At 48.6% G+C, this 13,461-nt stretch overlaps 1 protein-coding gene across 2 annotated transcripts in view; it reads left to right on the top strand.

The window, feature by feature from the left end:
* The first annotated feature begins 1,166 nt into the window (after nucleotides 1–1,166).
* Nucleotides 1,167–13,461, top strand: part of ZDHHC9 (zinc finger DHHC-type containing 9) — a 37,581-nt gene continuing 25,286 nt past the window's right edge. For both annotated transcript variants that reach the window (XM_030574385.1, XM_030574387.1), the window contains exons 1-2: nucleotides 1,167–1,252; nucleotides 3,854–4,119. In XM_030574385.1, coding sequence (XP_030430245.1) covers nucleotides 3,953–4,119 — 167 coding nt within the window. In that variant the 5' untranslated portion in view covers nucleotides 1,167–1,252; nucleotides 3,854–3,952. The remainder of the gene's footprint in view (nucleotides 1,253–3,853; nucleotides 4,120–13,461) is intronic.

The following is a 13,461-nucleotide window of genomic DNA, read 5'->3' as shown; positions in this document are numbered from 1 at the left end:
GTCCCATATCTTAGCCTTTCCAATCTCACTGTGTGCTGAAGACAGTGGAATGGGAGAGAGGAGCCCACCGGCTCCACCAGAAGATTCCTAGGGTAAGACATAGCTGGAATCAGGGGTTTGATGAGGGGCACTGTGGCAGCCACACCTAAAGGGAAGGAGGTGGGAAAGGGGGCAGCATATTGGGCAGGGGCACATGTGAGGATGGGGACATCAGCCATCCCAGGGAGCTGGGTTGTGTAAGCCTCAGTGGCCAGGCCCTGAGCACTCTGGTGAAGGGACAGAATGACAGCATCTCCAACCCTCAGGCATGGGGATGGAGGAAGCGGGAGGAAACAGAAAGGGCTGGGAACTGCCTGATACAACTGCTGGGGGAATGGACTGTCTGTCAGCCTGGGCAGCAGCTCTGATTGGCCGTTTGTTTTCATCAGGCAGGGCAATGGGGAAAGGCAATCTATCAGACGGGGGTTCCCTGTAGACCCCTGAGTTGACAGCTCTGAACTGTGTGGGGCCTGAGGCATGGCATGGTGCTCAGCTCAGAGCTTTGGGGGCCTCCTAGGTAACTTGGGTCCCGGCTCTTGGGCACCTTGAAGATGCAGACCGAGATCTCTGCCCCCCCAGGCCTCCCACAGTCCTTAAACCCTGTGCCCCATCCCCAGACTCCTGCCTCTCATCCACTTGCCCCTATACCGAGGCCCCTACTCCCCAGCCCCTATGCTGCGCTGCCCGAACCCCCCCATCCCCTAGGCTGTGCCCCCCTGGCCCTGTGCCCCCTAGCCCCTTGGCTATGCTCTGGCCCTGTGCCCCCATCCCCATGCTCCCCATTCCTGGGCCCGTGGCCCCACCCGTGTGCTGCACTGCCTGGGCTGCGGGCCCAGGGCCGTGCCCTCCATTTCCTAGTCCTTGGGTCGCAGCCTCGGACCCCTATCCTGGGCTCCCACATCCCTTAGGCCGCGCCCACGGGCCCCTCATCTCCTAGCCCCTGAGTGGCACCCCCGTCTCTGGTCATTTCTCTCTCTAGGACCCAGTGATGTAGGAGCGGGGTGGTGGTGAGAGTGACACACGTCTCAGCCAATAGGAATGCGTTCCAGGTGTTGGGGCGGAGAGTCAGGTCGAGACGGGCCAATAGTAGCCGCTGCCGCGCCCCACCTCATCGGGGTGGCCTCTCCTGAGTCCGGACGCCGGAGGGAGCGAGCGGCCCGGCCAGGCTCGGCTCGGCCTGGCCTGCGGAGCCGGCAGCGTGACCGCCCGCCAGGTGAGGGGACCCTGGGGCCGAGTAGATCGGAAGGACGGCAGCGGGGTGGGATGGCTCCTGGTGCCTGGGGAGGTGTCACAGCTCGGCGGGGAGAGGCGGGGGGCAGCGCGGGGGGGGAGCGGAGTCGGGGCGTCGCGGCTCGGGGGGGGAACGGAGTCGGGGCGTCGCGGCTCGGGGGGGGTGAGAGGCGGGGGGGGGGGGAGTGGGGCAGTGGCAGAGGGGGGGTTACGGCTCCGGGGGGCGCGAGCGGAGTGGGGTTACCGCTCAGGAGTCGGCGGGTCACGGCTGGGATGAGGGGAGCGGTGTCGCAGCCAAGTGTACCCGGTTGAGGGGCTGGCTGAGTCTGGGGCTTTTGATTTGGCTCCTTAGACGGAGCAGCCTCGCCCGGAGTGCCGCAGAGCCCAGTCCCCGGAGTCCTTGGCTCAGGGCTTAGAGGCCATTCGTGTGAGGCCTGGAGTTCCCCGTTCCAGCGGAGCAGGCGTTTAGCTCCCACCCCCACTCTCTGCTCCCCACCCATTGTGCTCCTTTCCTCGGGTGAAGGGCTCTGCAGGGGCGGAGGTGTGTGCTGCCTCTCTCCCTGCTCTCCTTTGGATCCAGCCAGTCTGGCGTGCGGTATCGATAGATGCCTCTGTACTGCCCTGTCTGGCTGTGCAGAAAAGTCCAGAGAGCCCTGTGTGGGATGATGTGTTATCTCTCCTTGTGAGCTGGGGAAGATATTATTCTCCTCTGTTCATTAGTTTCTATCTCTGTTGTCTCAGCCACCAAATCCCTGGTTTTTGTTTTACTGTTTTTGTTTACCCCGTTTCTCTGTTTTTCTCTGCTGAAGGGGCTTTGTGCAGATTCTGGATTTGCACTTGTCAGAGTCCATGTGTAATGTAGCTACAAAAATGGCTTTATAATTGTGCTCCATATCTTTAGCTTTCATTTAAAAACAAATTCTCCACCCAAGATGAGTGTGTGAAGTGTTCCCTTCTCTTATCTGGGTTGGGGATGGACCTGAAACCTAATGATGGCAGCTTAAATGTAAACATTGTTAACTGTTTCTCTGCCACTTAATGTACTTAGCCAGATTGTCCACTGCAGTGAAAGATATTTGGGTAGGGAAGAGTCCAGTGCAGAAACTGCTTATTTTTGAAATGAGAAACTAGAAGTTCTAACTCCTCAGAGTTACTACCTTCAGACCTTTCTCACAGGAGGCAGGGAATGAAGGGCAGCATCTTCTCCCACATGCTAAAGGCATCCCCCAGACATCTTTTACAAAGCAGTTTTTATTGGTAATATCAAAATAATGCTGCAAACTAAAAACTTGATGGTGATGTAAAACAGTAATATAATATATTTTTAAGAACTAGAAGGAGGATGCTGTACTATTGTATTTTCATATTGAATTAACTATAAGCCTCAGTTCTACATGTATATGAATCTGCCTCAAAGTGTCCAGGGTGCAACACCAGTGTGCCCTGCAAAGCAGGAGGCCATGTTGCTAAGGTGGCTGGGTGAGAGGCTCCTCTCCTGCAAACTTCAGGAAGTCTGCAGTGGCAGGGGTGCTCTGGTTGGCAGAGAATTAGAAAAGCAGTATAATGAGGGAAGAATGGATAGACCAAAGAAAATCCCACAGTTCCACCCCTTATGAGTTCAGTGTGTAAATCTTTGTGACTAAAGTAGCTTTAGCTGTGTGGTGCACACCTGTCTTTATTCCCTGTATGCACCCTGCATTTTTAGCCAGTTGAGGATAGTTGTGATGGGAAGAGAATTTGGGGAGGGTCTTTGCTGCCTGAATCCACATGATTCATGCAACACATAATTTAGGTCTAACATGTTGCATGGGGGTACACGGTCTGAGTCATCTTAGAGGGACCATAATGGACCCACGTTACCAGGAAACCCCATTCCAGACTTTAAAGTGTAAGTAGTGGTCTGCTGTCTAAGGTCCAGAAAGTGGGAGTCAGAAGACCTGGGTTCTAATGCTACCTCTGCAACTGCTTACTTAAAGATCATACATATAGTTAATGTGAGTTCCATGGCTGAAAGAGGGATGAGAGAGAAGAGATGGTTTGATGTTTAGAGGCATGGGACTTGGACTTGGGAGACCTGGGTTCTACTCCTGGCTCTGTCACAAATTTCCTGCATGTCTATGGGCAAGTCACTTAATTAATCTGTGACTCAGTTCCCTGTTTGCAAAATGGGGATAATACATGCCTACCTGGATGTAAGTTCACTAATGTTTGTGTGATGTGTATTTTAGTGATGGGGCAATATAAGTACCTAGACAAAGTGCAAGATATTAAGATTTCTCTACAAAGATATGCTGTGTGCCATGACCTCATGAGGGTGGATATAAAGGCCAAACTCTGGAGCTACAAAGGCTGTCCTCTCCCCGTTAGGCAATGCTGACAATTCCTGTCAGCTGCAGATATCCTGCATAGAATGACTCAAGCTATGAGAGCTGGTTGTGTGTGGAGGAGCTGGATTTGAGGTGGTGGGAAGAATGTTGTGCCTCTAATTGTAAATTGAGCAGCTCCCTTGATCCATGTGCTATTGGAGAGCACTGCTGCATAGCATCCAAGCCCATGGTGATGTCCTTGTCTCTCATCTCTTTAGTGGCCGTGACTGGACTTTTGATGATGCCGGGTTTTTCAACGAGAGTGGAGCAGAAGCTGGACTTCGGTTGGTTGCCCTACGCCCTGTGAAAGAGCAGTCATGTCGGTGATGGTGGTGAGGAAGAAGGCGATGCGGAAATGGGAGAAGCTGCCAGGCAGGAACACCTTCTGTTGCGATGGTCGCATCATGATGGCCCGGCAGAAGGGCATCTTCTACCTGACGCTCTTCTTAATTCTTGGCACCTGTGCCCTCTTCTTTGCTTTTGAGTGAGTTCATAGTGGGCTGAGATCCCTGCTTTTGGAGGAGTTTATGGGGCTGAACTAATTGCCATAACTTGAGGGTGAGGGAAGGAATTTGCCCCCTATCATGGGGGCTTGTGGGTTGGGATTTGGGTAAAGGAAAGAAGGAATTTCCTGCCAGCCTCAGGTCCTTATTAGGGCTAGCTAGTATATTGAGATTTTTGGTGTAGCTCACCAGATTAAAATCCAGTTTTTGCAGGGAACCTGCTGGGTTCTGCTCAATCCTTTCTGAAAGCTAGAAATCTCCTAAGGAGTCTCAATTTGTGACTTTGGACCATTTATTGGAAAGATAGAACCAGTAAGTATGTGAGGTTTTGAGCTCATCAGGGTTGTCTTTGGTTGTGCATGACTCCGTATTACTGTGGTACTCCTCTTACAATTAGTATAGGCACAAAAGTTTGACTGGTTTAAAAATTTCTCTTGGTTAAACCACTGTAACTTTCATGTGTAGACAGGGCCTTGATTCATTGTCATTGCATTTCTCCCTCCTCTCCCAAGGTGGGAGTGGGCTGGCAGTCCAGTCTGGTGTGAAGAGGGTTGCTGGAAGTGCCACCTCATTGGCCAGTGTGGTGTACTGTGTCACCGTTACTGTGAATGGAGTGAAAGTTAGTTGATCTTATGTGGCCTGCATTGAGGAAGGAGACTTAATGGAAGAGGACTCAGTTTGTGAATGGCTTGTGATTGTCTCAAGATTGTTGCAAATCTCTGCTGTCTCTTGAGGGCTCATTTACAGCTGCTTTCTAGGGGACCAGCTCTGCTGAGCCTTGCCTCCTTCAGGGTATTTGTGATGCTGGCAAGTATCTGATTGTCCTGAATGATACTCTGGCTAACATGATGGGTTTTACAGATGTCTCTGAGCTGATGGGCCAGTGCATGCTTTAGAAAGCAGAGGAAGGGGACCTCTCTTGAGATCATTTTCTGCAAACTAAACCAACGTTGCCGCTTCTAAAACCTGCTGTTTACTGGAGATGATGTACAGTGTTTGGCAAACACAATTTCCACTCTGGTAACCCAGGCGTTTATGGCTTGCTCATTCATTGGCCTAGACATGTCACCCCAGTTAGGTATCTTTTCTTGACTTCTTCCTCAAAACTTTACCTGAACCTGGCTCGCTCCTCTAAATAATGGATATGGCTGAAACCCCTTCAGTGTTGATGGCCTTTCTGGAACATCCTATAGAGCAGTGGTTCTCAAACTTTTGTACTGATGACCCCTTTCACACAGCAAGCCTCTGAGTGCAACCCCTCCCCTTTATAAATTAAAAACACTTTTACATATATTTAATACCATTATAAATGCTGGAGGCAAAACAGGGGTTGGGATGGAGCCCAACAGTTCACGACCTCCCATATAATAACCTTGCAACCCCCTGAGGGGTCCTGACCCCCAGTTTGAGAACCCTTGCTATAGAGACATTTGCCAGGTCTCATGTGTCTTAGCAGTAGCAGTGAAGGGACTGTCAGGTCATAGACAATCTTGGACCTGTAAAACTAGGGTGACCAGATGTCCCAATTTTTGTAGGGATAGTTCTGATATTAGGGGCTTTGTCTTACATAGGCATCCATTGCCCCCCACCCCATCCCAATTTTTCACGCTCGCTATCTAGTGACCCTATATGAAACTGACTTTTCTGCTTCATTGACGCTGTCTGTTTCTGTACAATGGGTGTAATGTAAGCATGACACTGGGAATCTGGACTTCTGAGTTCTAATCTTGGCTCTGTCACTGACTCAGTCTGTGCTCCTAGGCAACAATACTTACCTCTCTTTATTCATTTCCTCCCCTGTAAAATGGACTTCCTGCCTCGCAAGGTGTTGTGAGGATGAATGAATGTGTGTAAAGTGCTGCTGTTGTGTAAGTGCTTATTATGATGGATCCCTGCAGAGTCTGGCAAGCAGTGGAAGAGCAAGCCATGTTACTCTGCAGGCAGTCACTATTATTGGTGATGGTGTATTGAGACCTATTGAACCAAGATTGCATTTGACTTTTAAATGTGTAAGGTGTGTGATTACCTCCCCTCCACACACTTAGGTGAGCCAGAGGCCTCTGGACGGCTCCCTTCAATCCATTCCTGTCAAGAGAATCCATGAGACACACCTCTCAAGGGCTGTATGCCCTGATTGTGTGTGTGTGTGTGTGTGTGTGTGTGTGGGGCGGGGGGCCTTAGGGCAGTCTAGTGGTGTTACATTTTCCTGTGCTCTGGGGAGATGCTGGGGCATCTTTCTCTTTCTGCAGTAGTTTGGAATTTCTGTTTTAATGCCATATTTTCTGAAGAAAATTCCATCTGTTACAACTGATTGTTTTGAAGAGAGGGGAATTAATGTTATGGGCGGAAGTGGCGTTTCTAGTATCTCCTGACCAGACCCACACTGGTGAGGGGTGTGTATGTTTTGAATGCGTATTTAATTCAGCTGAAGCATTTGTATGGTCACACCTTAGCTGGGAGGTAAACAAGCCTTTGGAATGCCTGGAATGGAGAAGTGTCAGATGTAGTTTGAGTCAGCAGTGCCTTGTGAACTTTGTCCTGTGCTGGGTGGAATCAGAACCCATCAGCTTGGCTCTGATTAATGCCGTTGACTGGTGGGTTAATGTTTTCAACACTTCCCTCTTTTAGTATCTCCCCTCTCCCCCCCCCTCAAAAAAAAAAAAGGGGTTACATCCCAAATGCTGCTGTCTTGCTGTGTCTCTGGTCAAATGACTTTGGGGACAGATCACCCTCGTTTGCAAATATTCTTTGCATTCTTCCACTCTGAGGATCCTAGTGTTGTCTCTGGAATGACACAGGAAACTGGCAATTGGGGTACCCAGAGTGTCCTTTTGAAATTGTACTGAAGAAATGTAAATGTTCAAAGTAGTCCTCAGGAGTTGTCATTGCAGACAGCTCGTGAAAATCTCCCTTCACCATATAAGAATAGCGAAAAAAACAATGTTAGGTTGAAAGAAATAGTTTGAGATCCTGAAAATAGTACTGGAGGCCATCCCTTTGAGTGATATGGCATTGTAATATATTCAGAATTTGGGGTGCAGAGATGGGAATCCTTCTGAACAAAGAGAGCAGTTTAATAAAGAAGAGAGAGAAATAAAAGGGGAAATGAGACATATACAAATGTATGAATAGTATAGAGAAGGTAAATTGTGCACTTGTATTTATCCTTTTTCATAATATAGAAATAAAATGACATCCCATGTAATTGATAGGCAGTAATTTAGAAACTGTTAAGGATTTAGATTTTTACACAATACATTGTTAGCCTGTGGACCTGATTGAGGCCAAGCATTTAGTCAGATTCTTCTATTAATTTTGCTGTCATAGATTGAGAATATTCCCAGTTACATTAGGGAAAATATATAAGGAATGCAAACTTTCGTGCTTCAGAGGCTGGTCTTGATGACTGTCATGTTTTTGTTTTTTTTTGTTTTTTTTTTTTTTGTACACGGTAGGCTGCAGGGCTACTACTAGCAGGTCAGGCTTCTGTACCAACTATGGACTAGCCACAGAGCTTCCTTCCCAGAGAGAGACACTAAAGTCCTTCAATGTTCTGCGAGGTATGGCTGAGGCAAGCTTAATAAGGTGTTACACATATGGCCACCTGCCATTTACAAAATTTGCACTATTGCACTATCTTTGAAATTCAGTATGGATCAATCTGTTAAGTGTCTCTGAATTGTACTGTTTTTTTAATTACATTACCTGAATGCATAACAACTTAGTCATCGGTCTGTCCATTAGTTGCAACAACCGGCAGTGGTAGGTTTCGAGTCCTTGATTTCTTGTTCTGTAGAGTTTGCTCTGTTGATTGTTCTTTCTGAGGGACATACTGTAGCTGTTGACAGTTTCTGTTGAACGCTCCATTTTTGGTCTTGGTCTCACATGATCTGGAGTGCTGAATTTTTTTTCTTTACGACCACTGGAGTTGTCCATCTTTTTTTTTATTGCATGTGTAGGTTCCTTGAAGCTATGTCTGGAGGATCTGTTAATAGCCTTTCTCAGAGATGAGATACTGGCTTCCATGGCTCTCTAGTCTGGCATTCCTGTGGTTACACAGGGAGGCCAAATCCTAGGGAAAGACTAGGGCATTGTCTTCGTTAGGGGAAAAAAGGAGTTAAGTAACTCGAGGTAAAATCAAACTATAAACTACCTTATCTTCACTAGGATTTTACCTCATTAATTGTGTTAGCTAACATGGTAAGAACTATATGTCTGCTGATAGCCCTCCAGGGATGCAGGCAGGTACCCAGGCGGAAGACCGAGGTCCAGTGCAGTCTGAACTGAAAGACAGCCAAGGTGCAATAACCCTCCAGTAAGGGACTCCAGGCTTACCTAAAGGGCTATGAGGGGTATAGATAAAGGAGTGAAGTCTTGGATGGAGGTGCCCAAGAAGCTAGTGCAACTTAGGGCCAGACCTGTGTGGGCAGATCAAGATTGGGGGCACCTGGACATCAAAAAGGGGCCACCCCATTGGGAAAAGCCTTACCCACAACTTGGGATATACCTCTTGTCTAGTCCCTGTGGTCTGCTTTGCATGTGTGCAACCAGGACAATTACACTGAGATTGCCCCTTTATCAACTATAGCTATAGTCAAGTCTGGAGGGCAGAAATCCAGATGCAGAAAAGGGCCCCTGCCAACCTGTTTGAACCAGTATAGATTGATGGGAAGGCAGTCACTGGGCTGGTGGACTTGGGGTAGAGCCAGATCCTAGTGAAGGACCAATTAGTTGGTTTGGTGACATCTTGAAAGAATAAGGTGGCTGACTGGCTGGCTACCTGATGGAACAGCTCACTTTCACAGACAGAAGCATTTTTGGAACCATCAGAACTGGTGGGGATAGCAGAGGAAGGGGACTCTAGTGAGGGGACTTCCAGCCAAATCAGGGAACCTTCAACTCCCCAAGCCTCAGGAGGCTAACATTCTAGCCCAAAACACCGATTTTGTCCAAGAGCAGTGAGCTGATCAGATGCTAAGTTGGGCTGTGATGAATGGAGTGGTGGTAGATCCCCAGTGGCTAAGGCAGTGGCTGTACTTTGAGGTCAGGGATGAATGGCTTTACAGCCTTGAATGAAGTGGGCAGATGGGAGGTAAGGAGTTTGAGATAAGAACTCAAATCCTAGCCCTGGGAGTTAAAGACAGGAAGTCTTACAACTTGCCCATTCAATTCCCTTTGCAGGATGCTTGGGAAGGGAAAAAACCATAAGTTGGGTAGTGGTCCACATCTACTGGCCCAGTGTATGCAGAGATGTCTAACTACTGTGCCTCATGCCAATTAGCCATTCTCCCAAAGCACCTAAAGAATTCTTCCAAAGCACCCCTTAGTTGAGGACCCTTTTGAGATAATAGGGATGGACTTCATGGAACCCCTGAAAAAGAATGCTGTGGGGGCATTGGCATATTCTGGTCATCCTCAACTACGTGACCTAGTATCCCAAAGCCACCCTCTTGCACTCTACAAATGCAGCTACCATCGTGGTGGAACTCATAAAGCTCTTTGTCCAGATAGCAATACCATAGGAGATCCTGACCAATCAGGGAACTAACATCATAGAATGTCAGGTTTGGAAGGGACCTCAGGAGGTTATCTAGTCCAACCCCTGCTCAAAGCAGGACCAATCCCCAGACAGATTTTTGCCCCAGATCCCTAATGGCTCCCTCAAGGATTGAGCTAACAACTCTGGATTTAGCAGGCCAATGCTCAAACTACTGAGCTATCCTCCCCCTTTCATATGCTATCTTTCAAGCTCCTATATGGCTGGCTGTCACAGCATATCCTAGATCTGCTTTGCAAAACCTGGGAAGAGCAAGGACCACAGACTACGAACATAGTACAGTATGTTCACCAGCTAGGAGAAATTTAAGACTTTAGGACAATGGTGCGCAACCTGTGGCCCATGGGCTGCAGCCTGTCTGGGTAATCTGCTGGCGGGCCATGAGCAGACGGTTACTGACTGCAGATGGTTACTGTAAACAGACTGTCTCATGGCCCGCCAGCAGATTACCCTGACAGGTCGCAGGTTGCCCACCACTGTTTTAGGGGCATTCACCAAAGAAAACCTGCTAAATGCCCAGGGAGCTCAAAAAAGCCTACAATTGAGGGGCCTGATTGTGGTGTTCGAACCAAGTTATTGGGTATTATTATTGCTGCCTAGCTCAGAATCCAAATTATTGGCCTATGGCAATGGTCATTTGAGGTGGTGAGACAAGTTGGCCCTGAGGTCCTGCAGCCAAAGAAAAGAAAGGAAAAAACCCACATATATACCACCAGAATCTTTTTAAAAGCCTGGAAAGTCTTCAAGGGGCTTCATAGCCCTTTATCCTTTGGATCCTGAATTAGGACCCCAGGCACCCTTGACCCAAACAACCAACCCTGTACAGATGGGAGAGATGCTTGAACCCAAATAAAAAGCTGAGGTACAGCAGCTAGTTGACTCTTCCCCACTGAGTTATCATCCTTACTAGGACCAGCCAGCTTGGCATACCAACGTATCGAGATGGTGTCGTGACAGTGTGCCCAGGGGACTCCTGGGCTCTTCCCTGTATAATGTGGGACACAATTGGGATGAACCACAGGCTATGCTTACCCTGGGAAGAGTTGCACAGTGAATGGAGAAGCCCCATTGTGCTTGTGCCAAAGTCAGAAGGCATTTTTGCATTGATTTTTGAAAGATCAGTGCAGTATCAAAATTCAACACACATACAATGCCAAGGATAGATGAGCTGTTGGAAAGTCTGGGAGCTGCCAGATACATAAGTGCCTAAGATTTCACAAAAGGATATTAGTGTATATCCTCGATGCCAGGATCCTGGAGGGGTGTGTGTGAGGGACCTGCTTTTTCCATGCCTTTTGGTTTATATCAATTAAGAGCCCTGCCCTTTGACCTTTGGAGTAGCAGTAACTTTTCAGAGGCCAATGGACACACATTCTACAGCCATATAGGGAATACATGCTTGGATGATTTTACAGCCGAGATTGGGTTAGCCACATAAAACAGGTCTCAGCAGTCCTTTTGTCCCTCACAGTTGCAGGTCTGATTGCAAACCCAGCACAATGTAATGGCCACATATCTAGGCTATAGTATTGGAGAAGGCCGAGTACAAACACTGGTCAACAAGGTTCAAGCTTTGGCAGCCTGTCCCAGCCTCCTGACAAACAAAAAAGTATGGTGCTTCTTGGGACTGGCCTGGTATCATCAGTGTTTGTCACTGTTGTAGCTCCGCTCATGCATGTTGTAAAGGTTGGATGTTCAAAAAAGGTTCAGTGGTCTGAGGCTTGTGACGAGGTCTTTAAGACACTAAAGGATTATATGGCTCAGAAACCAGTTCTTTATAATCTAGACTTCGCAAAAAGTTTCATACTACAAACACAGGCCTCAGAGAGAGAGCGGAGGACAGCTCTTTCTCAAGAGGTTGAGGGAGAACACCCATACTCTACATATGTCGACAGCTGTACCCCAGAGAGAATCTATTCTGTCATTGAGAGAAAGGCCCTGGCAGTGAAATGGGCCATGGACTCCAAGGCATCATCCGCTGGGGACCCTTTTTCTCTCATCATAAACCATTTAGGTATCTGAATAACATGAAAAACACCAATCCAAGGGTAAAGTGCTGGTACCTGTCTCTGCAACCCTATAGCTTCCAAATATTCCATTGGGCTGGTGAGATGAATCAAAATGCTGATTTTTTTTTTTATTTTTTTTTATGTGATTGTGGAGATCCAAACAGCAGCTAACAGCACCCTGGCCCTCCTCCTTTTCTCCCCCCCAACCCCCACTCCAAAGGTGTGGGGCCAGATGAATAAACTCCACAACAGATAGGAAAGATTTAAGAAGGTGCTCTGGAGTGGCCCCACCCCACTGCATCTGCAAGTCATGTCAAGAATGGAGGCGTTCAAGAGTGGGGAAGCTCAACTGAGCAGTGGGCAGCTCTGAGTGTATGCCTAAGCTGTGAGCTAGGGATGTGATTCCTCTGCTTGTGTACATGTACATTAATGCTGCTTGAACTAGCCTGAGTATAAATAGTAGTGTAGCCACCGTAGCACAGGTAGCGGCAGCAAAGGCATGGCTGAGCCGTGCTGAGTACATACTCACCAGTTTCAGGCTGGTTTGTACTCAGCACAGCTGACCTGTGCTTCCAGCTGCCTGTGCTACCATGGCTACACTGCTATTTATACTCGTGCTAGCTCAATGTGTGCTAACATATGCATACACGCCCCATCTTCTAATGTAAATGTAGCCTGAGAGCAGGGCAGAGTGCTGGGCCTCCCTGCTCTCAGGGAGAAGCCTGGTGAAAAACAGAGCCTACCCCTGCCTAAAAGGAGGCCCAAGTCCTCTGAGGTGAAGGGGGCTGTATCATATTCCTCTGCTGCTGACCCTGCGGCCTTTGACCCAGTGTGCACCCCATCCATGTCCCCTCTGAAGGAAGAGAGGCCAGCAGCCCAGCTTGAACTGGCAGCATGTTTTTGTTTGTTTTCCTACTCCTCAGTTGCTTTTCCCCGTATGACTCAAGAGGGGGGAACACCCAGAGGGAAGCGGCTAGAGGGCTGAGGCTGCATCCCTTTTAGAGTGCTACTGGGCACCCCCACTTGAGCAACTGTACCACCTCCATCAACACTCCAAGCAAGTGCTGTTGAAAGACCAGAACCCTAACAAGCCTAGTTCATATTGTCACTCACTCTGGGGGGAGGTTGGTAATGTGGGTACTGGTGCCTTTCATTACACATGCTCCCTTGTGTTGCTCCGTAGGTGACCTGGCTGAGAGTGTCTCTGGCCATGGCTACACTGGCGCTTTACAGCGCTGCAACCTTGGCTTTCAGGGGTGTGAAAAAAACACCCCCCTGAGCGCTGCAGGATACAGCACTGTAAAGCCTCAGTGTAAACAGTGCCACAGCACTGGGAGCGCGGCTCCCAGCACTGCAAGCTACACCCATAGAGGATGTGGAGTACACGCAGCGCTGGGAGAGCTCTCCCAGCGCTGGCGCTGCGACCACACTCGCACGGCAGCGCTTTGAAGTTTCAAGTGTAGCCATAGCCTCTGTCGACTCTCTGTTAAAAGGAAATGCTCAGTGCACTCTTGCTTTCTGATGCTCTGAGTCTTGCACTTGCTCTGCCCTGTGTAATTTAGAAGCACTAAATGGGCTGCATGAGAGGATGAGCTTTCCTATTGCTCAGTGTTCTGCTTCAAACCTGAGGGCGGAATGGCCCTGACATTACCAAACACACTCATTCTTCCTGTAACCATCTGACCATACACCCAGAACAGATACACAGGCCTGTCTCCAGTGGGGAGATTTGGTTCAGGCTCAGAGTGCATATATGG

This window comes from Gopherus evgoodei, chromosome 9 (genome assembly GCF_007399415.2).
Source record: "Gopherus evgoodei ecotype Sinaloan lineage chromosome 9, rGopEvg1_v1.p, whole genome shotgun sequence".
Classification (NCBI taxonomy): Eukaryota; Metazoa; Chordata; order Testudines; family Testudinidae; genus Gopherus; species Gopherus evgoodei.
The sequence above is the reverse complement of the archived record's forward strand: the minus strand, read 5'-3'. Positions and strand labels throughout refer to the sequence as shown.